Genomic DNA, 24,891 nt, shown 5'->3' with positions numbered 1-24,891 from the left:
ACGGTCCTGCTTTCTCCTGCTGCCAGCTGGGCTCAGATGCCCCTGTCCTCCTCATCTCCTCCCCCCTGCCTTCGTCTCTTCTCCTCACCCCAACTAGACCTGCCACAACCTGCTGGTCCTCGCCTGGCTCCTGCCTGCCTGCCAGCACCTGCCTCTCACAAGCCAGGCCCTCACCACCTATTGTGCCCTACCGGAAAGGGCAGATGGGCACCGCCCCCAGTGCCAATGCCAATCCACTTGAGGCCCTCCCAGCCCTTCTTATAGAAGGAAGATAAAGATCACAAATATAGCAACAGAACATAGTGTCGGGGTTGAGAGTGATGGACACCCAATCAGCAATCTTTGTAGGTCTCACCTGAGTACAGGTCATTCCCAAGTCTGCAGGCCACAGGCCTGCCCTACTTCTTTGAAAGGAAACTAAGAGCCCCTGTAAGCCCCCAAGCCAGACTCTCTCCATTGCTAAATCACTCTATCACCTTTGCCCTTAATTTCTGCAGCAGCGCTGAAGCCAATCCCATTCAGCCCTTCACTATTTCCCTCGCGGCCAGCCCCAGCGCCCAAGTTCAAGCCTCGCGCGGGCCAGGGGGCGGGCCCAGGAGGGGCAGGGGCGGGGACTGGGCGGAGACTGGAGGAGGGGGCGCGGTCTCAGTTCTGCCACCTTCCCCCCTGGCCAGGAGCGCAGCCGCCGCCGCCGCCGCCGCCGCGTCCTCTCTCAGCTTTGCGCTCCGCCCGCTGTCTCTGCCGCCGCAGCCCGGCCCAGGAGCGCAGAGCCCCGGGCACTGGCCCCGCAGCCTATCCACCCTCCGGGCCGCGTGCCAGCTGCAACCGGCATGGGGGGCCACTAGCAGCGGGCACTCCTTCCCTCTGGCACCTCCCCGGGCCACTGGCCACTGGACCCCGGCCAGCGAGCCTCGGGCTCCTCTGGCCCCCAGTCCAGCGCCTGGCACGGCCCTCCGCTCTGCCCCTCCGGCTCTAAGCATCGTGTCCCCGCCCCCCCCGCCCGCGCCTGGGACACCTGGGTCCTCCGGCGGCCCCGAGGAGAGGGGCGGGGGGGGGGCATGAAGCCGCTGGAGAAATTTTTGAAGAAGCAGACGTCGCAGCTGGCAGGGCGAACGGTGGCGGGAGGTCCCGGCGGGGGTCCGGGTTGCTGCGGTGGGCCTGGCGGGGGCGGAGGACCTGGCGGGGGCTGCGGTCCAACCGGGGGACTGCGGCCGCTGCAGCGGCGTCAGAGCGTGTCTCGCCTGCTGCTCCCAGCTTTCCTCCGGGAGCCCCCCGCAGAGCCGGGGCTGGAGCCGCCACCCGAAGAGGAAGGGGGCGAGCCAGCGGGGGTCGCGGAGGAGCTCGGTAGCGGGGGGCCCTGTTGGCTGCAGCTTGAGGAGGTGCCAGGGCCCGGGCCGCTCGGGGGAGGGGGACCCCTGCGCTCCCCTTCCTCGTATTCCTCTGACGAGCTATCCCCCGGCGAGCCCCTGACTTCCCCGCCCTGGGCCCCCCTGGGCGCCCCCGAGCGGCCGGAGCATCTTCTGAACCGGGTTCTGGAGCGGCTCGCTGGAGGGGCCACCAGGGACAGCGCCGCCTCAGGTAAGGCTCGCGCATCCCGGGAGTAGGGGCTTGTTACCCGGTTCCTCTTCCTTGCCCTTGGAGAGTGGGGGTGGCGCCATGGCGGGAGCCTCGGTGTGAGGCTGAGCGGTCAGCTGAAGTGGGGCAGCGGCCTAGGGGAGGAACAGACCCTTCTGCAGAAGGGAAGTGGCTGTGCCACCTTCCTCCCTGTAGCAGCCTCACCCACTGGCTGGAAAAGAAGCTGAACTCTTTCTCCCCTCAAGCCACCCTTCCTTTCCCCTGGACATTTTATCCAGACTCCCATGGGTCCCTGATGGTGACTACCTCCTTCTGTGGCCCCACATTAAGGCCCGACACACTAAAATGGAAGCTGCCCAGAGCACACCAGTGCCTCACACCCCCTGCTCCAAGAGGTGCTGCCCAGGACCTGAGAGACCTTCCCAGAGTCCCTGCTTCTGTCTAGAAGTCCCAGAGCACAGGGCTGGCCCACTCAGTAGGGCAATGCTAGAGAGGCACGGGGCCCAAGCTGCCTTTCGGGCTCCCGCAAAGGGATCCTGAGCAGCTTGAGGGGGAAGGAGGCATGCGAGTTGGGGGCTGACTCGGAAGGTGTTTGTTGGGGGAGAGGGGGCTGGGCAGCCAGACATGAGGCCCCTGCAGCACTGAGGGGATTTTGAGCCCCTCCAACTCCTGCCCTTCCCAAGGTAGACCTCAGCACACAGCCTCTTTAAAAAATAATAGCCACACCCTGAGAAGCTTATTCCCTAAACCATGACACTATTTCACCACTCCCCACCAGCACCCCTACTCAGGGGACTTTGAAGAAACTGAGACCCCAAATTGCCGATTGGTGGGGGAGGTAGAAGGCTGGCGGGTCTTTAGGTCAGCCTCTCAGTAATTCCCTAAGCCCAGCAAGGTCTGAGGATGGGGAGCCCTTGTTGAGGGCCTCCAGATGGGGGTTTCACACTTTGCTCTTAGACCTGTGTAGGGAGCCTGAACCTAGGCGTGTGGAATGGGACTCCACCCCCCACCCCTAGATTTTTCTCAAGACCTGGGCCTTCTCCTTGGCTCAGCTGTCGTTGCCCTGGGGAGCTGACACCTTTTGGATTTAATTAGAAAAATATCAGACACACACAGCTCTCCTAACCATAACTTCCCGCCTACACCACACACCCTGTGTCTCTATGACACATTCCCTGGGGAGGCTGTGCATTGGACCCGAGCCTGGCTTGGAAGAGACAGACGCCAAACCGTAGCCCCCGTAGCGGCATCTCCCCCACTCTGCCCCACGTTCCTCTGCCTTTGCTCTGCTTTGCTCTCCTGTGAAATAGACAGGAAGGATGCTGGGCATCTCTATTCCTTGTCACCATCCTTGGAGCAGGGGGGCAGGGCTGGGGCTCTCAGCCTCACTTTAAGAGCATAGCAGGGTAGCTGGGCAGGGAGGAAAAGGGGGGAACTGTCTCTCCCCTTCCACAGGGGCCTGGTGCCACACACTGTGGCTGGTCTCCCCTGGGGTAGGACTCTTGAATCGACTGTAACCCTATTATCTGGGCTGGCAGGCTAGATCCCCAGAGTAACTGGTTTGGGGAACCGGTAAGTAAATGAGAATCAGTTTAATCTGCCACTCTGATATTGTCCAATATAACCAATGTTCTCAAGCCATCTTGGCTTTTTCCCAGGGTGTGTGGGAGGTGGGGCGGGCGGGGGGGAGGGGGACTTACAGAAGTTATTCCCAAATCAGCCAAAGACTCACAAACATCTAAGTAGCCCCATCTAACCACCATCCTCTACCCTGACACTCTGCTTGCCTCAGGCATATTGAGAAAAGAACAAAGACTCAGGAGTCTGGGTTCCTATCCCAGCTCCAAGCAAGTCCCTCCCAACTCTGGGCCTCGGTTTCTCATTTGTGAAATGCAGTAGTTAAAATAGAGGATCTTGTGTTGGTTCTCCTCCTTCATGCCTTGAATCAGAGGCCAGGGCATGGTGGGTGAGCCAAGGGACGTCAGAAGCCTTGGTTTTGTCCAGGGGCAGTGCCTGGGGACCCGGCCCTAACCTGTCCTGGTGAGGACACCTGGCTCCCTCCCTGCGCCTGGCTTGTCTGTGTGTGCCAGGCTGCCCTGCCCCACCCCAGGGCTGGCTGCAAGTCAGGGCGACCTTGTACCTGGCTGACTGGCTGAGCCAGGCCCAGATGGGGGTGTGGAGGGGGAAAGGGTGGTGAGAGCCACTCCCCTCCACCCTTCCATCATTAACCCTTCCATCTCTGGGCATCCAGAGGACACAGAGTTTCTATTTAAAGGCTTTGGGGATCAAAGAGATGGCAGTCACTCCCTCTCCCTTTTAATGGGGCTGGTTCTCACCTGCCTAGTTGGAAGTCAAAGTTGTAGGTAGAGAGTAGGGAGGGCGGGAGGGATGAACACACACACACACACACACACACACACACACACACACACCACTGACTCTAACCTCCGCTTGGAAGTTCTTTTTATCTAGTGTCTAGTGACACTTCTGTGGTCAACTTCTTTTTTCAGGCAGATCTTAAGCTTGCTATAGTATCTGATCAGCTTCCCATATGCATTGAAGATAAGTGGGCGTGGCCATCGAAGGGCGCCCCTCCCCTTCCCTCCAGCTGCCTTGGCAGCTGCCAACCCCACCCCCGCAGCGGCTGCCCAGAACCCTCACACATGTGCCCTCTCGCTTGTGTAGAGCATGACGGGGCAGGTGGCCAGGGCTCCAGCCTGGCTAAGGAGAACTCATTCTAGGAGGCGGGGGGGGCGGGGCAGGTAGCGAGTGTCCAGTCGGGTGCTGGAAGTGCCCGCCTGACATCAGTGGCGCCAATTGATCTCTACAGATATCCTGCTGGATGACATCGTCCTCACCCATTCTCTCTTCCTCCCCACGGAGAAATTTCTGCAGGAGCTACACCAGTAATATCCTTTTATGGAGCCTGCAAAAGGGGAGGTCGGGAGGAAGCCACGCCCCCTACCCCATGTGTGATGTCAGGGCCTCCACTCTTCCCTAGAAAACACACCTGGGTTTCAAATCAGGGGGTTTTACTCAACAGCTGTGTAACCTCGGGCAGACCTCTTAACCTCCTAGGGCCTCAGTTTCCTCTCCTGTAAAAAGGGGGTAAATACCACCTGCCCTGCCTACCTGTGGGGCTGCTGTGGAGATCAATCTGATAGTAGATGTGGGAGTGCTTTGGAGACTGCAGAGCCCTGTGCAAATGTAAGGGGTTATTATTCTATTAAGAGTGCCTCTCTCCCCACTGGATTGCTGCTCTAAACATCTGGTTGCCCAGTGAGTTATTATAGGGTCCGATGTAAACATCAGGTCACGGCTATGCTTTAGTAAGGTCTGTTAGAGACGAGCCACTGGCTGAGCTATTCATAGGGTCTCGTGTAAGCATAGGGCCTCTCGCTGAGTTATTTTAGGACCTAATTGTAAATGTCAGGCCATTGACTAGAATACCATAGGCTCTCTTAGAAACACCGGGCCTTACACTGAGGTACGGTCAGGTTTGTGGTAAGCATTGCTGGCCTTTCCCAGCTCCAGGTTATGGGCTGGTCAGAGGTTGGGTGGGCCTGAGCAGGGTATCCTCAAGTGAAATGCAAACAGACAGGATGTGGTCAGATGGCTGTGGTCAAGTGGACGCCATCCGTACCTACTCTGAGAAAAAAAACCTGGGCTGAGCCATGAGAGGATCTTGGCTCTAGGGACACCTGGACCTCCTTTCTTCTTGGCCCCAAGCCTAGAGAATATTTGGGAGGGCTTAGCCACCCACTGCCTCTCATCTGCCTTCCCAGCTTCTTCAGGTCTGCCTGCTCAGGGCTTTTTCTTAACTAAGGGGTCAGCTTTGTTTGGGCAGGAGGCATGGAGGGCCCCGAGGGGCTGGGGCGGAAGCAGGCCTGTCTAGCCATGCTCCTTCATTTCCTGGACACCTACCAGGGGCTGCTGCAGGAAGAAGAAGGGGCCGGCCGCATTATCAAGGTGGGCCTGGGAAGAGAAGGCGGGGGAGCAGGCTCTTAGCTCTGGAAGGGGACCCCTTTGAGGGACCCAGACACCTCAAGCTGCGTACCTGGAAGAAGAAGATGCCAGTGTGCCTTAAGTGTACATGGTCCCTCTGTGCTCCAAGGCATGGAGACCCTGCCCCAGCCCTTGCCGATAGCGATGCTTGGGATGAGAACCCCTTCCTTGACCTTCTCTCTCCTCTGCCCCCCAGGATCTGTACCTGCTGATTATGAAGGACGAGTCCCTTTACCAGGACCTTCGAGAGGACACACTGAGGCTACACCAGCTGGTGGAAACAGTGGAGCTAAAGTGAGGGGAATGGGTTGGGGGAGGGGACAGGACAGAAGTCCCTCAGTTCCTCTATCACAGGGACTGCCTCTGGCCTTTTGACTCCAATACGGGTTTTAGTTCAGCCCCTTCCTCTTGCTGGAGGGTAGCACAAAGCACGGCCTCCACTCCAGTCGCTTCCTTGTCCATTCTCCCATCCATTTCTTTGTTGATCCAGTGGTGTGCTGGTACATATTTAACAACCATCACGTCAGGGGCAAAAAAAAGCGCCCTGATTTGTGGCTTCTGTTGCTTCCCATGGTGTAAATTCTCTCACTGGCTGCTTTCAAGCAACCAACATGACGTCACTGAGTGTGAAGTTGAGAAGAGAAGAGAGAAGCAGTAGCAGGCTCTTATGTAAGATTTTCACCACACAACTAAAAGAGAGGTAAATAACCTCAGAAGCACAGATAACAGCAAAATGTAGTAAAATAGGCTACTGCCTTTTGTGGTAATAATTTGGCTATAAGTTTATAAAACTTTTTTTTGTAATGGCTTTTTATTTATTTTTTAAAAAAGTTTTTAATGTTTTATTTATTTCTGAGAGAGAGATAGAGACAGCATGAGCAGGGGAGGGCCAGAGAGAGAGAAGGAGATACAGAATCTGAAACAGGCTCCAGGCTCTGAGCTAGCTGTCAGCACAGAGCCCGACGTGGGGCTTGAACCCACAAACTGTGAGATCATGACCTGAGCTGAAGTCGGACACTTAACCCACTGAACCACCCAGGCACCCCATGTCCTCTCCCTTCTTATGCTGACACCAGAGAGATCTTTCCAGTTTGATGACATTGTACTCCTAGTCCAAAAACATCCTCGGCTCCCCATTGCCTAAAAGACAAAATTGCAACATCCTTGCACAGCATTCAATGAACGCCCTTGCCTTTCTGCCTTCTGCCAATGCTTCTCACCTTATCTCCCAGCCCCCATGACACTCCCTATACACCCCTGAACTCCTGGGTTCCCCCAGTTTCCTGCCATCATTTACATGGTCCAGTCCAGAAGGACTGCCCTATACCCACTTCTGTTTCTGTTGTCCTTCAAGGCCCAAGTCAGATGCCATCTTTTTTTTTTTTAAGTTTATTCGTTTTTTTTGTTTTTTGTTTTTTGTTTTTTTTGAGAGAGAGAGCATGAGTGGAGAAGGGACAGAGAAAGAGGGGGATAGAGGATCCAAAGTGGACTCTGAGCTGACACCAGAGAGCCTGATGCCAGGCTCAAACTCATGAACCATTGAGATCATGACCTGAGCTGAAGTCAGACACTTAACCGACTGAACCACCCAGGTGCCCCTCAAATGCTGTCTTCTTGTTTTTTTTTTTTAATTTTTAAAAATGTTTTTATTATTTTAATTTTTGAGAGAGAGACAGAGCATGAGTGGGGGAGGGGCAGAGAGAGTCGGGTGATAGAGGATCCCAAGAAGGCTGGAACCCACGAACCATGAGATCATGACCTGACCTGAGCTGAAGTCAGACGCTTAACGGACTGAGCCACCCAGGTGCCCCAAATGCCATCTTCTTGATGAAAGTTCTCCCTGCCTCCTATCAACAGAACTCTCCTTGTACCTTTGTGATATCACCTAACACCTCCTGCCTTGTGTTAGAAGTAGCTGTATACACATCTGTCTCCTCCCAGGCTGTGAAGTTCTTGTCAGCAAAATTCAGCAAACAGCAGATGACCTACACTTATCATGGGCCAAGTAGTGTGCTGGGCCTGCGGGGTGAAAAAAAAATTTCAAGAAGAACTAAGCCCAGCCCTCAAACGCTCTCAGTCTCATAGAAGAGATAAGATACGGACATAAACAAATATTAGCCCAGTGTTCTACAGCAGTTAAAGCCAAAAAGTGCCCTTTCCTGGTGGGTGGGGTACATCAGAGAAGACTTCATGAAAGAGGTGGCATTTGATTTGGGTCACTTGGACAGTTGTCCCATGCTGTTCATTGTCTCTCTCTGACCTCCTTCATCACTTTCTGAACCTGGTGCTGGTGCATCCTTGACTCAGTTCTGATGTCCCTGCATGATGTTGCCTGCCTGGCGCTCCACATGCCCGGCAGGACTTCCTGACGCCCAGCTGTGTCCATGCCAGGATCCCAGAGGAAAGCCAGCCGCCCAGCAAGCAGGTGAAGCCACTGTTCCGCCACTTCCGCCGGATAGACTCTTGTCTGCAGACCCGAGTGGCCTTCCGGGGCTCTGATGAGAGTGAGTGGGGGCACGACAAGGGGCAGAGCTTCTAGAGTGCCTCAAAGGGCCCTCTGGGGTCTCTGGGTCTTGGACATTCTCCTTGTATCTTAGAGCCTGACCTGTTTCCAGCATCTTTTTTAGAAGCCAACCATTTTAGGGTTAGGGGTGAGATGGGATGGGGAACAGAGGTGCCCTGGAGGGGATGATGCCAGCGCTGCCATTCTGCCTTCTAATGAAACGCCACTTTCCTGTCTCTGGTCAGTCTTCTGCCGGGTCTACATGCCTGACCACTCTTACGTGACCATACGCAGCCGCCTCTCAGCGTCTGTGCAGGACATTCTGGGCTCTGTGACAGAGAAATTGCAGTACTCGGAGGAGCCTGCAGGGCGCGAGGACTCGCTCATCCTGGTAGCTGTGGCTTCGTCCGGAGGTGAGGCTCAGGAAGAGCTGGGCTGGGGGCTGGGGGGCGGGGGGGGAGGCAGGAGAGGAGAAACTCACCTGCCCAGTGCCCTGGGGCATGGGTAAAGACGAATTCTAGGCCCTGGCTACTTGAAGTATGGTCCTGGGGCCAGCCATATGAGCATCGAGTGGGAGCTTATTAAAACTGCAGTACCTCAGACCCCACTCCAGACCTGCTGACTCAGAATGAGCATTTTAACAAGATTCCCAGGTGATTCCTGGAAATTAAAGTTTGGAAAGCACTGGCCCAAGACATTTGGATTCTGATCTAGGTGCCTGCCTCTTACTCATCTTGGGATCTGGTTCTTTATAACCTCCTGGAGCAGCTTAGGATGCTACGTTTTTGAGGCTAAAAACACAGGGTGAGCCTCCAATCCCTGTGGGAAGGCAGAGAGCCTGCAGTGTAGCCAGAATCCTATTTTTCTCTGAGGCAAGGAAAAAAATATTCCCGTATCCCGGGGACGACAGAATGAGAGGAGAGCTCTGGAAGAACGTTGAAGGGTAAAAGGAAGTGATGAATGCAAAGGAAATCATTATTTGAAAAATGTCAGATGAATACGGCACAACCTGGTGATAACATGAGTCCCGTTAGTCTAGAATGTGTCCGTGCAGGGTTAGGAGTTTCTAGATGGGATGGCGACAGTGGCTGGGGTGTGGGAGGGTGCAGGTGGCCGGGGCTGAGGCAGAACAGCTCGTTCTCCTGCAGAGAAGGTCCTTCTGCAGCCGACCGAAGACTGTGTCTTCACCACGCTGGGCATCAACAGCCACCTGTTTGCCTGCACCCGCGACAGCTATGAGGCACTGGTAAGAACTCCGTCACAAGGCCTTGGCTGGGAGTGAGGGCCCACGGCAACTCTGGGCAGAAACTTACAAGCCCAGAGTGGAGCCCAGCCCTGTGTCCCTGCCTGCCACCAGATGCCCCTCCCCGAGGAGATCCAGGTCTCCCCTGGAGACACAGAGATCCACCGAGTGGAGCCTGAGGACGTCGCCAACCACCTAACTGCCTTCCACTGGGAGCTGTTTCGATGTGTGCATGAGGTGGGGACTGAAGCTGGTGCTGGGCTGGGGGCCTGGAGGGAGAAATGTGCCAAGGTGGGGTCCTGGAGACGGGCATTGTGTGCAGCTGAACTTTGGGTTAGAAGGTAGCTGGCGGGGCTGCCCTCGGGCAATTCACCCCCAGACCCTCTAAGCCCTAACGTCTCCAATCTGAAAAAAGCAGCAAAGTGAGAGACCTTAGTAAGGTGGGCCTAACGGTGTAACGTGGTTAGTATCTTTAAAATATTCTCTATTAAAGAAAGGAATGAAGGCAGTCACAATAATGTCTACCAGATGGTTCAAGGGCCTGGCACCTAAAAAGCGCTCAATAGATGGGAGAGTATTAATGTTGCTTCCCTCCTCCCCCATTTCTGTTGCATCCTGTCTTGTCCCCGCTTTTTCTATTTTCCACCCCTCCCGCCCCTGCCCTTCCTGCCTTTGCCTCCTCCCGGCCACACACCCCCCACGCCCCGTGGCCCCTTCTCCCCGCCGCCGTGGGTGCAGCTGGAATTCGTGGACTATGTGTTCCACGGGGAGCGCGGCCGCCGGGAGACTGCCAACCTGGAGCTGCTGCTGCAGCGCTGCAGCGAGGTCACGCACTGGGTGGCCACCGAGGTGTTGCTGTGCGAGGCCCCGGGCAAGCGCGCGCAGCTGCTCAAGAAGTTCCTCAAGATCGCGGCCATGTGAGTGCGGCCAGCGGGGCAGAGCGGGAGCACGGAGTCCCTCCTCCCTCCCGTCTCCCCCCCCCCCCCCCCCCCCCCCCCCCCGCAGATGTAAGCAGAACCAGGACCTGCTGTCCTTCTACGCAGTGGTCATGGGGCTGGACAACGCCGCGGTCAGCCGCCTGCGGCTCACCTGGGAGGTGATGCATGGCTGCGCTGATCCGTCCTCCCGCCGGAGCTGGCCCGGCTCACCCCCGCGCTGCCTCCCGCGCCTGCGGCTGGCCCATGCTTGGGAGCCCTTGTGCCAGGCGGAAGGAGGCGCCCTCTTCTGGCGGACCCAGGCCCGGGGCACGCCGCTCGGCTAACGAGCCCTGTCCTTGTGCACATTAGGAAAAAGCCGGAATCCAGTCCGGCGGGGGGCAGGCAGCCCAGGCCAGGTCCAGGTCGCAGACCTGGATACTGGCTTGCAGCCAGCACTCAGTGAGGCCCCTTGTGCGTGGCCCATGCCAACGCAGAGGCTCGAATTCCCCCGAATAATTCATTCTCTGGGCGGCGTCAAGCTCCCCAGACCTCACCAAGGGCTGATTCTAGCTCCCTGCCCACCAGACGAGCTTGCCAGCCCCTTGCAGGATAGCCTGGCCCTTTCCCCCTCTAACACCCCGGGACTAGCCAGAGCTGCCATGAAACGCAAGGAGCTCCACTCTGACGTTTCTTCTCCTTCCTCCAAACTCTACAGAAGCTGCCAGGGAAATTCAAGAATTTGTTCCGCAAATTTGAGAACCTGACAGTGAGTGGGTTCAGCTCTTTTATCTGCCCCTGGACTTGCACCTCAGAGACCCTCTGTTCCCATAAACCTTCCTCTTCAAGCTTCCCTTTAAAAAGGTTTTTAGTGCCTGAGCCCTCCCCCACCCCTCCGCACCACATGCTGGGAGGGGAAGGGTGGGAGGGTTGCTACCCTGTTTGCCTTGGAGGTGAGGTGACAACAGTCCATACATACCTCTCTCTGATCAGAGATGGATCGAGGGCAGGGCCTGAGGGAGGAGTAGGGGACACCTTTGAGGTGCGCTGGGACCATCTGTCCCCTAACCTCTCTTCTGTGGAATGCCAGGACCCCTGCAGGAACCACAAAAGCTACCGAGAAGTCATCTCCAAGATGAAACCTCCTGTGATTCCCTTTGTGCCTCTGATCCTCAAAGGTGAGAGTCACTCCTGTGCTCTTCCAGCGGCAGTCTCCGCGCCCCGGTTCTGGCTATCAACCCCTGGCACTTAGCTCTGAGTGTCCACTGGAGAGGAGCCCATCCCCCCATTGAGGGGTCGCGGGGGATGCGAAGAGCCCTTTGGACCTCCTCTCTTCCTCACATTTGCTTCTCTTCCATCCCCTAGACCTGACTTTCTTGCACGAGGGGAGTAAGACCATTGTCGATGGTTTGGTGAACATTGAGAAGCTGGTGAGTGGCATGGCCGACCCTGGCCCGGGGGCGGGGGCTGGCATCTGCGCCCCCACCCAGCCCCTGTCCTGGCAGCCCCCTAAAAACAGCAGCCTTCCTTCTTGGTGCCCAGCTTGCCTGACAGACTCCTGACCGTCCCTGCTGTCATTGCTGTGGCAACCAGCCCTTGGGCCATGAAGCTGACAGGCGCAACTCTACCTCCCCTCCCCGGCCCCATTACACCCCTCCTTTGGTTCTTCACAGACCCTCACAGAATTAGACCCTGGAGGGAGTAGAGTCAAAGCAGCAGAATTGGAGAATGGAGCAGGGGGAGCTTAAGAGGGGGGAGCATCTTTCTATACCCTTTTTAGGCCTTATTCCTTGTCATCTCCCAGCATTCAGTGGCCGAAAAGGTGAGGACAATCCGCAAATACCGGAGCCGGCCCCTTTGTGAGTACCCAGGCTTCCGAGAGCTTTACAGGTAGAGCTTTGGCTGAGTGGGAGGGTTCCCGGAGGAGGCCCTCCTCAATCCTTTATTTCCTTAAACTTGTCAGCTCTGCATCCTCTCCAGGCAGCCTCCCGCCCAACATCTGTCCCAATCCACACCCTCTTCTCTGGCTGGCGGTGCCCACCAGAGCAAGAAGGGAGGCTGGGAGCCTGAAGGCCTCTCTCTTGTCACACCCCCAGGCCTGGATATGGAGGCGTCCCCCCATCACCTGCAGACCAAGGCCTACGTGCGCCAGTTCCAGGTCATCGACAACCAGAACCTTCTCTTCGAGCTCTCCTACAAGCTGGAGGCTAATAGTCAGTGAGAACAGAGGTTCTGGTCGGCGCCCCACCAGGGTCCTCGGGCACCTGGCACTCAAGCACTTTGCACGCTATCCCAACCTGCTTCTGACATCTTTCCCCCGGAGCAACTTCCTGCCCGTCAGGAAAGAGTCGGATGGACTTACCCCCGGGCTCATCAGCCTGTCCATCCTGCTGCAGTCCTCTCCCCCTTGCTCCTTCAAGCCAAAACCACCCTCTGCTGGGTCCTGCCCTCGCAGGGAAGGGGGGCAGAAAGCTCCTTCCTCTGCCCCCTCCCATCAACGTCTGTTCCAGAGATGAAGTTTCCAACCTCCTCCGCCCATGCAGACAGGAAAGCTGCCCACATTGTCTGTGAGACAGAGCGGAACTGTGGAAGGGACTGGCAGCCTCCCTCTCCACCCCTGGCTGGCTTCTTCCCGGTCAGGGCTGGGACCCCCCTGGCTGCACCCCCCTGGAATATTTTATTGCCCCTGTGTGCGTGTGCGTGTGTGTGAGCGTGCGCGTGTGTGTGTGCACCTGTCCCCTTTAAAAGCAGTGCATCTGGTAATTGAGGGAGGGTGTTGTGTGTAGAGGGGGTCCTTCTGTTCGGTGCTACCCTGGTCTACTCGGCCCTGTGATGGTGTGGGGTGATTTCCCCGCCCCCACCTCTCCCGGCTCAGCTCCTTGTGCTGCCTCACATGCCCAGGCCTGTGGGTGAAGCTGCTCGTGGGGCAGGGGGCCGCGGCAGGGGGGAGGGGTTACCTGTCAGCCCTTGCGAGTCCTCCCGTCGGGCCTCCCCAAGGTCTCTGGGTGGGCTCCAGGGAGAGGGTAAAAGATGCTCAGGGAAACACAGGTCTAAGCTGCCTACAGGACACTCCCTCTGCATTGCAGGGTGGGATGTGGTGGTATCAGGAGTTGGGGGTGTTTGCTGCCCACACTCCTTCTTTTGGGGTGTCTCACTGCTAAGAAGGGAGCTGTCATCCCCTCCTCCTGGCTCTTCTGTGGGACACTGACAACGTGGTCTCTATCCTTCCCCCTGTCTTGACTCCCCCTTGGTCCCCCCCCATCAGAGCTGGGGTGGGGCGGACCCCTGTACCTGGGCAGGCAGCCCCCGGAAGTGGGGGGATAGCCGAGACCCTAAAGGCAACAGTGGACTGTGGTGACGCCTTTGATACCTCTCTGTCTACCCCCCACACACGCACGGGCCTCCAGGGCTTGAGGGGCGCAGGGCTCCTGGCAGCTACCGGGTGAGGTTTCCTGGCACAGCCTCACCCTCCTTTCTGGCGCCACCTCTTTCCCTTCTGAAGAGGCAGCAGCAGCAGCAACAGCAAAAACAGCTGCTGCTCCTGCTCTGAGGGTGTATATATTTTTTACCGAAAGCTCTGGAATTGTAAATTTATTTTTTAAAACTCAAAGAGGGAAAGAGCGTTGTATCATATGTAAACATTGTATCATAGGTTACGTTGTACAGTCCCTTTTATACGGTGGTCTGTCTTGTTCCTGCCACAAAAGATGTCTGTGGACCCCCCACCCCTCCCCCATACATACACGGGCACTGTGTCCCACCTTCATCCCTCACCGACAGTGACCATAGGCCCCCCTCCCGCTCCCTGCTTCCTCCCTGCCGCTTAACCCGTGCCCTCCTCTCCCCAAGGCTGCCCTTCCTCCTGACCCTGCCCAGCTTCTCCCACAGCCCTTCTCAAGCACTGGGGCCCATTGGTCCAGTCTCAGCGGCTGCCTGCCCCCGGCCTTGACGCCTGCCCCGCTCCTCCCCAGCTTTGCCAGAGCGAACCGTGTGTACTGTACAGGCTCGGTCATCTGCAGAAACCGCTGGCTGGAGAAAAAGCTGATAAAGTCTATGAATCAGGCTGCTTGCTGTCCTCCATTCTGTCTCTCCGAGGCTGGGGAAGGGGTGAGGAGGGGAGAGAGGACCGCCTCTCAGTGTGCTGGGCCCCTCAGTAGGGCTGTTCTCATCCCTGTGGATGAGAGGGAAAGGTGCCAGCCTCTTAAGGCTTGCCACATAGTGTCTGGAACTTGGAAGAGTAGAAGTTTGAGTTCTTCCATGTCCTGGGTGCCCTAGGCATGTGATCTTGTTAAATTCTAACACCATAAGGTGGAAGATGGAATCCTAGCATAAGGTTCATGTTACAGGCGGGTGAGGGGGCAGAACCGGGCCCCTAACTCAGATCTGTCACTGCAGAGAGCACGCACATCCCCCGAGCCGCTACCCAGACAGCATGTGCTGTTCACACAGCCAGTATCTGCCAGTTATACTAGGATGGGGGGCTTCTAGAGCCTAAGCTCCAGGAGATGACATATTCAGACAGCTGCACGTGAACTCTTAGGCTCCCCTGGGCCCACATCTGTTATTCCCTGTCTCCTGCATCTTAGAAAACGGTCCTCTCATTCATCCAGGTTTTCAAGGCAAGAATGCAGGATTCGCCCTTGATGCCTCCTTCTCATCCCTCACTCATCAGCCAGTCTTGCCCGCCACAATTCCAGAACGCATCCTGATCGGTCCACTTCTCTGACTCCTCTATTACCACTTAGTGCAAACCAATTGTGGGTCTTCTCCAGTTGACCACACTAGCCTCTTACCTGGTGTCTTGGCTTCCTCTGCCCAACTCAACCCTAAACCCACCACTTGATTCTCAGAGCGGAGCCAGGTTGCTCTGTTAAAAACCTACATCAGATCATGAATGGCTACAATTTTAAAAAGTGGCAACATGGGGCACCTGGATGGCTCAATCGGTTAAGCGTCCGACTTCGGCTCAAGTCATGATCTCACAGTCTGTGGGTTCGAGCCCCGCGTCGGGCTCTGTGCTGACAGCTCAGAGCCTGGAGCCTGCTTCAGATCCTGTGTCTCCCTCTCTCTCTGCCCTTCCCTCGCTCATTCTCTGTCTTTCAAAATAAAATAAAGACATTAAATTAAAAAAAATAATAATAAATAAAATAAAAGGTGGCAGTACCAGTTTCAGTGAGGATGTGGAGCGACGGCAACCTTTGTATGCTGTCGGTGGGGAGTGTATATTGGCACAGCCACTTCAGAAACCTGTTTGGCAGTGTCTACAAAAACTAAATGTACGCCTAACCTATGACCTAGAATTTCCACTCCAAAGAAAATCAGTTCTTGATGTCCAGTGAAAGACACGTACAACAAGGATCATAGCAGTTTTATTAATGACCGTGAAACTGGAAAAAGTCCAAATGTCCTTCAGCAGGTGAATGGACAAATCGATTGTGGCATACTCTTACAATGGAATACTACATAGCAATAAAAAAGAACAACTAACTATGACCTGCATGAAGGAATGTCACTGACAGACATACTGCTGAATAAAAGAAGCCACACGCAGAAGACTACAAACTGTAGAGTTCTACTTAAGAGAAGTTCAAGAGGCGCAATTAATCTATGGGGATAGAAGGAAAAATAGTGGCTACTTGATGGGGATGGGAGAGAGTATTGCCTGGGAAGGGGCATGAGGAAGCCCTCTGTAGTGATAAAAATGTTTTATATCTTTTTTAAAATTTTTATTTATTTATTTTGAGAGAGGCAGAGACAGCGCATGTGGGGGAGGGGCAGAGAGAAAGGGAGACAGAGAATCCCAAGCAGGCTCTGCAGTGTCAGTGCAGAGTCCAATGCAGGCTGGAACCCACAAAACTGTGAGACCATGACCTGAGCTGAAATCAAGAGTCGGACGCTTAACCGACTGAGCCACCCACGTGCTCCAAGAATGTTCTGTATCTTGACCTGGCGGTGGTTATGTGTGTATGTGTTCACTCAGTTGTGAGATTTTATGCAATAACTGTAGGTTTGTTACATCTCAGCGAATACAATTCAGATCGTAACACTCCCATTTCCGGTAACACGTTAAAAATCAAGATCCTCCCTCTCTGACCCCATCTCCTCCCCCTCTCCTCTTACTCCATTATAGCTGCACTGACTGCTTTACTGTTCCTAAAACACCTGACACCCATTCCTGGCTCAGGGAAGCATCTTTGCTCTTCCCTGACCACTCTGATCCATCTCACTCACCCCTCACTCTGTCCCCCTACCCTCTGTACTTTCAAGGCATTCATCACTCCCTGACATCATATCTACTCTCTATGTATTTTCTTCTTTTTTAAAATTTTCTAATGTTTTATTTATTTTTGAGAGACAGAGAGAGACAGCGCAAATGGGGGAGGGTCAGAGGGAGAAGGAGACACAGAATCCGAAGAGAGGTTCCAGACTCTGAGCTAGCGTCAGCACAGAGCCCAATGCAGGGCTTGAACCCACGAACCGCGAGATCATGACCTGAGCCGAAGTTGGACGCTTAACCGACTGAGCCACCCAGGCGCCCCCATCTCTGTGTATTTTCTTTGCAGCCACTCTCCTACAAGAATGTTGGCTCCATGAGTGTCTTGTTTGCTATCCAGAGCCTAGAACAGCACCTGGCACAGAGAAGGTACCCGATACATATTTGCTGAATGAATAAATCAGGTTGGTTGAAATAGGAGCAGTAGGAGTGGACAAAACACAGGATGATAAATGCGCTAGGAATTGAGCCAAAGAGATTCACTACTGGTCTAGGGATGGGGGGTGGGGGACAATCAAAGAAAACCTGAAAGAGATGACTTAGGCCTTAAAGCAGGTTTGATGGCCAAAGTGCAGAAGTGGGAAGTCAGAGATGAGGCACTGGGAGGCACTGGGAGGCACTGAGAGCTGCCCCTGCCCTGCTGGACTGGTTACTAGGGGAGCCAGATGTCTGGGGGCTGGACAGCTTCTGCCCTCCCCAAAGGGTGCTAGTCCTCTACCCTCGAGTACTCCATGCCCTGGTGCAGGATCATAGGGACCAGTCCTTTCTGTCCCAGCTCTTCTACCCCCAGGGAGGGCAGAGGAAGTGGTATGGGTCCTTATCCCCATCTTGGCCACCTTCAGACCCATTAGTCATCTGCTCTCCAGCATGAGACATCCTTTTGAGGAGGTGTAGGGAGGGGAGAGTGAAGAATTTCAGCAGTGCCCTTCGAATCCACTAGGTGTCACCACCATGATTCCTTTCTCCCCAAGTTTGGGGATTTGAGGCCGGTAGAGCATTTCTTGGGGTATATTGACTCTCTCACATGGTCGGTCTATCCCCAGGCATGAGTCAGAAATTTGGCCAGAATAGCTTCAATCTTTCATGCTCCTCTTTCTGCTGGCTCTTACCCATTTAGTGTTTGAACCCTCTCAACTCCCTATTTTTTAAAAAAACACTCTCTTGGGGTGCCGGGGTGGCTCAGTTTGTTAAGGGGCCCACTTGAGCTCAGGTTGTGATCTCATGGTTTGAGTTCAAGCCCTGCGTTGGGCTCTGTGCTGGCAGCTCAGAGCCTGGAGCCTGCTTCAGATTCTGTGTCTCTATCTCTCTGCCCCTCCCCCGCTTGCACTCTGTCTCTCTCTGTCTCTCAAAACTGAATAAACGTTAAAAAAAAAAATTTTTTTTTAAAGACAGTCTTCATGTGACCATCTTTTTTTTTTTTTTTAATGTTTTATTTATTTTTAGGAGAGAGAGAGAGATAGCGTGAGCAGGGGAGGGCTAGAGAGAGAGGGAGTCACAGACTGAAACAGGCTCCAGGCTCTGAGCTGGCAGTCAGCACAGAGCCCGACGAGGGGCTCGAACCCACGAACCGCGAGATCATGACCCAAGCGAAAGTCGGATGCTTAACCGACTAAGCCACCCAGGCGCCCCAGTTAAAAAAATTTTTAACAAAAAACAACAACAACACTCTCTTGACCCTACATGCCTGCTCCAGCTTTGTGTCCCCTCTCTCACTTCCAGTTCAAGGCCAAACTGCTGCAAAGGATGGTCTCCACCTCCTCATCTCCCATTCATTCCTTTTTTATTTTGTCTTGTTTCCCCAACTTTTCATCAGGAATCATCTCAAACATAGAGAGAAGTTTAAAGATTATTAGTACAGTGAATAGCCTTAAAACTTTCTAGATTCTGTAATTACCATTTTACTAATTTGCTTTTGTAGTCTCTTTCTCTCCCTTTCTCTCTTCACACACACATATTTTTTCTTTTGCCAAGCTATTTGACAGTAAGTTGCAAACATTAATATCATTTCACTCCTAAAAGCCTCGGTGGAAACCTCTTAAGAATAAGGACAGTTTCCCACATATCCACCACAGCATTATCACACCTAAGAAAGTCACCAGTAGTTCTCAGGTGTCATCTAATATCCAGTCTTTATTTGATTTTCCCAGGTTGTCTCAAAAATCTCTTTTTAAAAACTTAAAAAAAAAGAGAGAGGTGCCTGGCTGGCTCAGTCAGTAGAGCATGGGACTCTTGATCTCAAGGTTGTGAGTTCAAGCCCCACATTGGGTGGAGAACTCACTAAAACAAAACAAAACAAAACACTTAAAAAAAGAAATCCTGGGGTTGCCTAGCTGGCTCAGTCAGAAGAACATATGACTCTTGGTCTTGGGGTCATGAGTTCAAGCCCCATGTTGGAGCTAGAGATTACTTTAAAATTTTTTTTTAATTAATTCTAAAAAAAGGGGGGGGGAGGGAATTCTGATCCAATCATGGCCCGTGCACTGCACTGGGTTCTTATGTCTCTTGTTTCTTTCCATCTAGAACAGCTCTTTTCTTTTTCTTTCTTTTTTTCCAATGACATTGACTTTTTGAAGTCTAGGAGAGATGTCTTGTAAAATGTCCCTGATCTTGACTTGTCTGATTATTTCCCCATGTTCTTGTTCATTTATACTTTCATCCCCTCTAATGCAATTTACATTTTTCTAGTAGTCACACTTAAAATGTAAGAAGAAACAAGGCGAATTAATTTCAATAATATATTCTATTTAACTCAATATGTACAAAACAATATTATTTTAACATGTAATCAATATGAAAATACTAATGAGATATTTTACTTTTTTTATACTAAGTCTTTGAAACCTGGTGTTCATTTTATACTTAACAGCATATATCATGCTAGACTAGTCACATTTTATTTTATTTTATTTTTATTTTTTTTAAATGTTTTATTTATTTCTAGGAGAGAGAGAGAGACAGCGTGAGCAGGGGAGGGTCAGAGAGAGAGGGAGTCACAGACTGAAACAGGCTCCAGGCTCTGAGCTGGCAGTCAGCACAGAGCCCGACGTGGGGCTCGAACCCATGAACTGCGAGATCATGACCTAAGCGAAAGTCGGACGCTCAACCGACTAAGCCACCCAGGTGCCCCTGGACTAGTCACATTTTAATTGTTTAATAGCTACAAGTGGCTAGTGGCTCCCAAACTGGACAGCAAAGTTCCTTGTAGTGGTTTTCTGGAGCTTAAATATTCTAGAAAAGAATACTTTTTAAAAAAAGATTATTTATTTATTTTGTGGGGGGAAGAGCAAAGAGAGAGAGAGAGAGAGAGAGAGAGAGAGAGAGAATCTCAACAGGCTCCACACTCAGCACAGAGCCCAACACAGGGCTCAATCCCATAAACCACGAAATCATGACCTGAGCTGAGATCAAGACTTGGATGCTCAACTCACTGAGCCACCCAGGCGCCCCTAGAGAAGAATATTTTATAGGTGATGCTGTTAATAGCATTAAACCAGGAGGCAAATAATGTCAGGTTGGCTCACATCAGTGATGGCTGAGTTTGTCAAGGAGGAATTGCCAGATGTCTCCATGAAAAAGATGTATATTTGTTTCTCTTTGTTGTATGTGGTGTGTGGAATTGTATAATTATTTCCTGGTAAAAAGTTATTTTTAAATGTGTTGTGTAGTTTTGCAATTACACAAAAAGTTTAAAGACTAATATAATGAACACCCATGTCTCCACCATCCAGCTTAGGAAATAAAAACTTACCCTGCAGCTGAGGTTCCCGGTGTCTGTCCCCAGCCGCGTCCCTCTCCTTTCTCCCCAGAAGCGACCGCTTCCCTGAGTGTGGTATCATTTCCATGTGTTTCCATAAATGTTTACTGGGTATGTATACATCTCAGAACAATATAGGTTTTTGCATTCTGGGGAGTAATAATTTTATTGAGATATATTTTACATGCACTATTTAAAGTGTACAGGTCACTGGCTTTTAGCATAACCACGGAGTTGTGTGACCATCGCCACAATCGACTTTAGAACATGGTCATCACCTCAAAAAGAAATCGTACAAGAGTGTTCACAGCAGCATTATTTGTGATGGCCAAAGAGTAGAAACAACTCAATTAGTTTATCCATTAATTGATGAGTGGATAAACTAAAATGTGGTACATCCATAAAATGAAGTATTATTTAGCCATAAAAAGAAATGAAGTACTGATACAGGATACAATGTGGAGGCACCTTGGAAACATACTAAGTAGAAGAAGCCAGACACAAAAGCTCACGTAGTGTGTGAAATGTCCAGCATAGGCAAATCCATAGATTTAGAGAGTGAATTAGGGGTTGCCAGAAGACAGGAGGAAGGCCGAACTGAGAGGCTACTGATGGGTACAAGATTTGTTTTTGGGGTGATGAAAACGTGCCGGAATTAGATAGCGGTGATGGTGCACGATACTGAGAATATATAAAACCTGCTCAACCGTATACTTTAAAGTGGTTAAAATGGTTTCCTGTTATGTGAACTTTGTGAGTTTGAGTTGTAGACACATGGATCCAATCTCTGCCTCTGTCTTCACCTGGAGTTCTCCCCTGCGTGTGTCCGAGGCCTCTGCTTCTTGTACGGACACCCATCACTGGATTTACGGCCCACCCTAATCTACTTCACCTCATCTTGACCCGCTTGACTTCAACTTAACTAATTTTATCTGCAAAGACCTTATTCCAAGTAAGGCCAAATTCTGAGGTTCCAGGTGAACATGAATTTTGGGGAAGGGACACTGTTCAATCCATGCCAAGATCCTTTAGCCATTGGTGAATTGGGTTATTTGTCTTTTTATTATTGAATTTTAAGGGTTTTTAATATTTGCATGTTTTAAAACTTTATATAAATACTGTTCTCCTGAGTATAGTGTTCAGCAACCTTCCCTCCTCAAGGTTATGCTTGTGAGATTCACCCAGGTCAATAGGCATAACTTAAAAAAAACAAAAACGAAAACAAAAACCCCAGTGCACCTGGATGCCTCAGTCAGCTCACAGTTCATGGGTTTGAGCCCCGCACTGGTCTCTGTGCTGACAGCTTGGAGCCTGAAGCCTGCTTTGAATTCTGTGTCTCCCTCTCTCTGCCCCTCCCATGCTCATGTGCTGTCTCTCTTTCTCTCTCAAAAATAAATAAATATTAAACAAACAAACCCCAAAACCGTAACTCCAGTATGATTTTGTTGCTTTTTCATTCTTCAACCCAGTGCATCTGGTGTCCGCCCTCAGTACTCACTGAAACTGTTCTTGTCAAGGTCACTGACTCCCATGTTACCAAATCCAAGGGATACTTCTCTAACTGTTCTTTTGCTGGCATTTGATATTTCTGACCGCTCTTCCTTCCTGAGCACTTATCGGCGCTTCCAGGACACCACACTCTCAGGATTTCCCTCTATCCTGTTTATCTCAGTCTCCCTTGTGAGCCTTCCCCCTCTCCCCCTTGCATGTGGGGTGCGTTGGCTCTTTCCTAAGCCCCCTTCTCTTCTCACTATACACCTGGCTTAGAGTTCATCAGTATCATTCTGCTTGGGATCTATTGCTACATAACAAACTATTCTAAACTTAGTGGCTTAAAACAACAACCGTTTTATAACTTCTTATGACCCTCCCTGTTGATGGGTGCTCAGCTGGACAGCTCTGCTCTCTTACTTGGGAGTGTCTCTTGTGGTCGCAGTCAGAAGGTAACTGGAGCGGGAATGTCCAAGATGGCTGGCTCGCTTGTTTCCCACTCCGGGCGCAACAGCTGGAATGGTGGGATGGCTGGATCTCCCTTTCTCCACGTCCAAGTTTCTCTTTCCAGATGATGTCCACAGCTTTCTGCTGTAGCTGATTTCTCACACAAGAGCTTAGGGGTCCCAAAGGTGAGAATGGAAGCTGCCAGGTCTCCTTAAAGCTGTCATGTGCAGCATGACTTCTGGTGCATTGAAGGTTGTCACAGGCCGGCCCAGATTTGATGGATACAAGAAGTCCTGGGTTGTCAGGGGCCATCTTAGGAGAGTAGCTACCACAGTTTAGGAGCCTCAAATTGCTAGGATCTCTCTTTTAAGTTCCAAACCCAGATACCTGACCTCTCTTTGCTCCCTCACCAAGCTCCTCAGGCTCCTTTACAGTCCTGGCCTGTCTTCCTCCCTGCCTCTCTAAGCTGAGTGCTAGCATCACGTACGCACAGGAGGTTAGCCTGAACCTTGAGGGTTATCTTTGGCTCCTCCCTGTCCTCAGCCCTCACATTCCACTTCTTCAATATCTCTTGAATTACTTCTCTCCGTCTCTGCTAATAATGATCATGGCTAAGATTAGTGGGTGCTTTCCAAGTGTGCATGCACTTTGGACACATTCCGTCCAGTCTTATCTTCATTTTATAGATGAGAAGACTGTGGCTGGTAGAGGTTGAATAACTTGCCCAGAGTCTCACCCTATTCAGTAGTGGGGAGAACGGAAACTTGAGCCCTTTGGCTCTGCAGATAGTCAGCCCTGCCTCCAAAGCCTTTGTGTCTGGGCTGGTACCCAGCTGCCACTCAGCACAGGCAACCATCATCTCTCACTTACATGTTCACAGCAGCCTCCCAACAGGTGTTTCTGCCTCCCATGTGATCCCATCTAATCCATCCTCCACCCTTCGTCAGAGGGAGTTTTCTAGAAGGCAAAAGGGGTCATGGCACTTCTCTGCTTAAGTCTTTGAATGGTTTCCCTCTCACCCTGAAGATAAAATGTAACTTTTCATGACAGATAATAAAGTCCTTCATAAATTGGCTCCCGTCAACTTGACAGTGTACCAGGGGGCAGTGGTTTGCCACGGGGGCATTTTGGAAATATGTGGAGACTTTTTTTGGTTGATCACAACGATAAGGATGTGCTGTAGGCATTTGGTATGCAGGGGGCAGGGATGCTAGACACCTGCAAGGCAAGGGATAGAACCACACAGACAAGAATTATCCTGGGAGCCACATGGCTTTCAATGTCCTATTGAGCATCTCATGTGAAAAATCCATTAAAAAAAACTATCTGAGCCTATACTCTATCTCCATTAACCCTATACCCAAGGGAGGAGGGGACAGGCTTATTTCTGGTTCACCCTTACCGGAAATAAAGCCCTTTATTTCTTTGGGGGGTCCCATCTTTACAAAGGAGAATGTTTTGTTAAGCTCCCCTGTTGAGGAAGTTCTGAGGGGTTTCTTTTCATCCATGAGACATGGACCAAAGCTCATATTTACCTAGTTAGGCAAATGTCTACAGAGAAAAAGCCTGCCTCAGTTTTCTGCTTCCCTCTCTACAAACCCTGCCTTCACTTACTTGTTTTGCCCTGAAAATTCCTTACTTTTTCATCAAAGCATTGAAGATATTTTTCTTTTCTTTTTTTATGTTTATTTATTTTTGAGAGAGAGCATGGGCAAGGGAGGGGCAGAGAGAGGGGACAGAGGATCTGAAGCAGGATCTGTGGTGACTGCAGCAAGCCTGATGTGGGTGGGGCTCAAGCGCACTAACCATGAGATCATGACATGAGCAGAAATTGATGCTCAACCGAGCTGCCCAGGTGCTCCAAAGATTTTCTTTCCTTCCTTCCTTCCTTCTTTCCTTCCTTCCTTCCTTCCTTCCTTCCTTCCTTCCTTCCTTCCTTCCTTCCCTTTCCTTTTTTTTCCTTCTCTCTCTCTCTTTTTTTTAGAGAGAGAGAGAGCGAGAGCGAGTGCCCGTGAGCTGGGGAAGGACAGAGAAAGAGGGAGAGAGAGACTCTTAAGAGATCTTAAGCAGGCTCCACACCCAGTTGAGAGCTTAAAGCCCGGTTCAGTCTCACAACTGTGAGACCATGACCTGAGCTCAAATCAAGAGTCAGACACTACGATGTTCAGCATCCCTCCTCATCAGGGAAATACAAATCAAAACCACACTGAGATACCACCTCACGCCAGTCAGAGTGGCTAAAATAAGCAAATCAGAGAACTCTAGATGCTGGCAAGGATGTGGAGAAACGGGCTCCCTCCTACACTGTTGGTGGGAATGTAAACTGGTACAGCCCCCCCTGGAAAACAGTGTGGAGGTTCCTCAGCAAACTAACAATAGAACTCCCCTATGACCCAGCAATAGCACTGCTAGGAATTTACCCAAGGGATACAGAAATGCTGATGCATAGGAGCACATGTACCCCAATGTTCATAGCAGCACTCTCAACAATAGCTAAAACATGGAAAGAGCCTAAGTGTCCATCAACGGACGAATGGATCAAGAAGATGTGGTTTATCTATACCATGGAATACTACATGGCAATGAGAAACAATGAAATCTGGCCATGTGTAGCAACATGGATGGACCTTGAGGGTGTTATGCTGAGCGAAATAAGTCAGGCAGAGAAGGACAAATATCATATGT

At 51.9% G+C, this 24,891-nt stretch overlaps 1 protein-coding gene across 1 annotated transcript; it reads left to right on the top strand.

Moving 5' to 3' along the window:
* The first annotated feature begins 1,058 nt into the window (after positions 1–1,058).
* Positions 1,059–13,814, top strand: RAPGEFL1 (Rap guanine nucleotide exchange factor like 1). The gene is made up of 15 exons (XM_039227661.1): positions 1,059–1,578; positions 4,406–4,484; positions 5,409–5,544; positions 5,777–5,874; positions 7,972–8,084; positions 8,329–8,496; positions 9,232–9,329; positions 9,441–9,563; positions 10,065–10,243; positions 10,332–10,422; positions 10,959–11,009; positions 11,331–11,418; positions 11,606–11,670; positions 12,045–12,099; positions 12,337–13,814. Exons 1-15 carry the CDS (start codon positions 1,059–1,061, stop codon positions 12,459–12,461), a joined length of 1,989 nt encoding a protein of 662 aa, XP_039083592.1. The 3' UTR covers positions 12,462–13,814.
* Positions 13,815–24,891: the final 11,077 nt, after the last annotated feature.

Source organism: Hyaena hyaena, unplaced genomic scaffold (assembly GCF_003009895.1).
Source record: "Hyaena hyaena isolate Hyena2069 unplaced genomic scaffold, ASM300989v1 scaffold_29, whole genome shotgun sequence".
Taxonomy (NCBI): Eukaryota; Metazoa; Chordata; class Mammalia; order Carnivora; family Hyaenidae; genus Hyaena; species Hyaena hyaena.
Note: the sequence above shows the minus strand (reverse complement) of the source record. Positions and strands in the feature narration are given on the sequence as shown.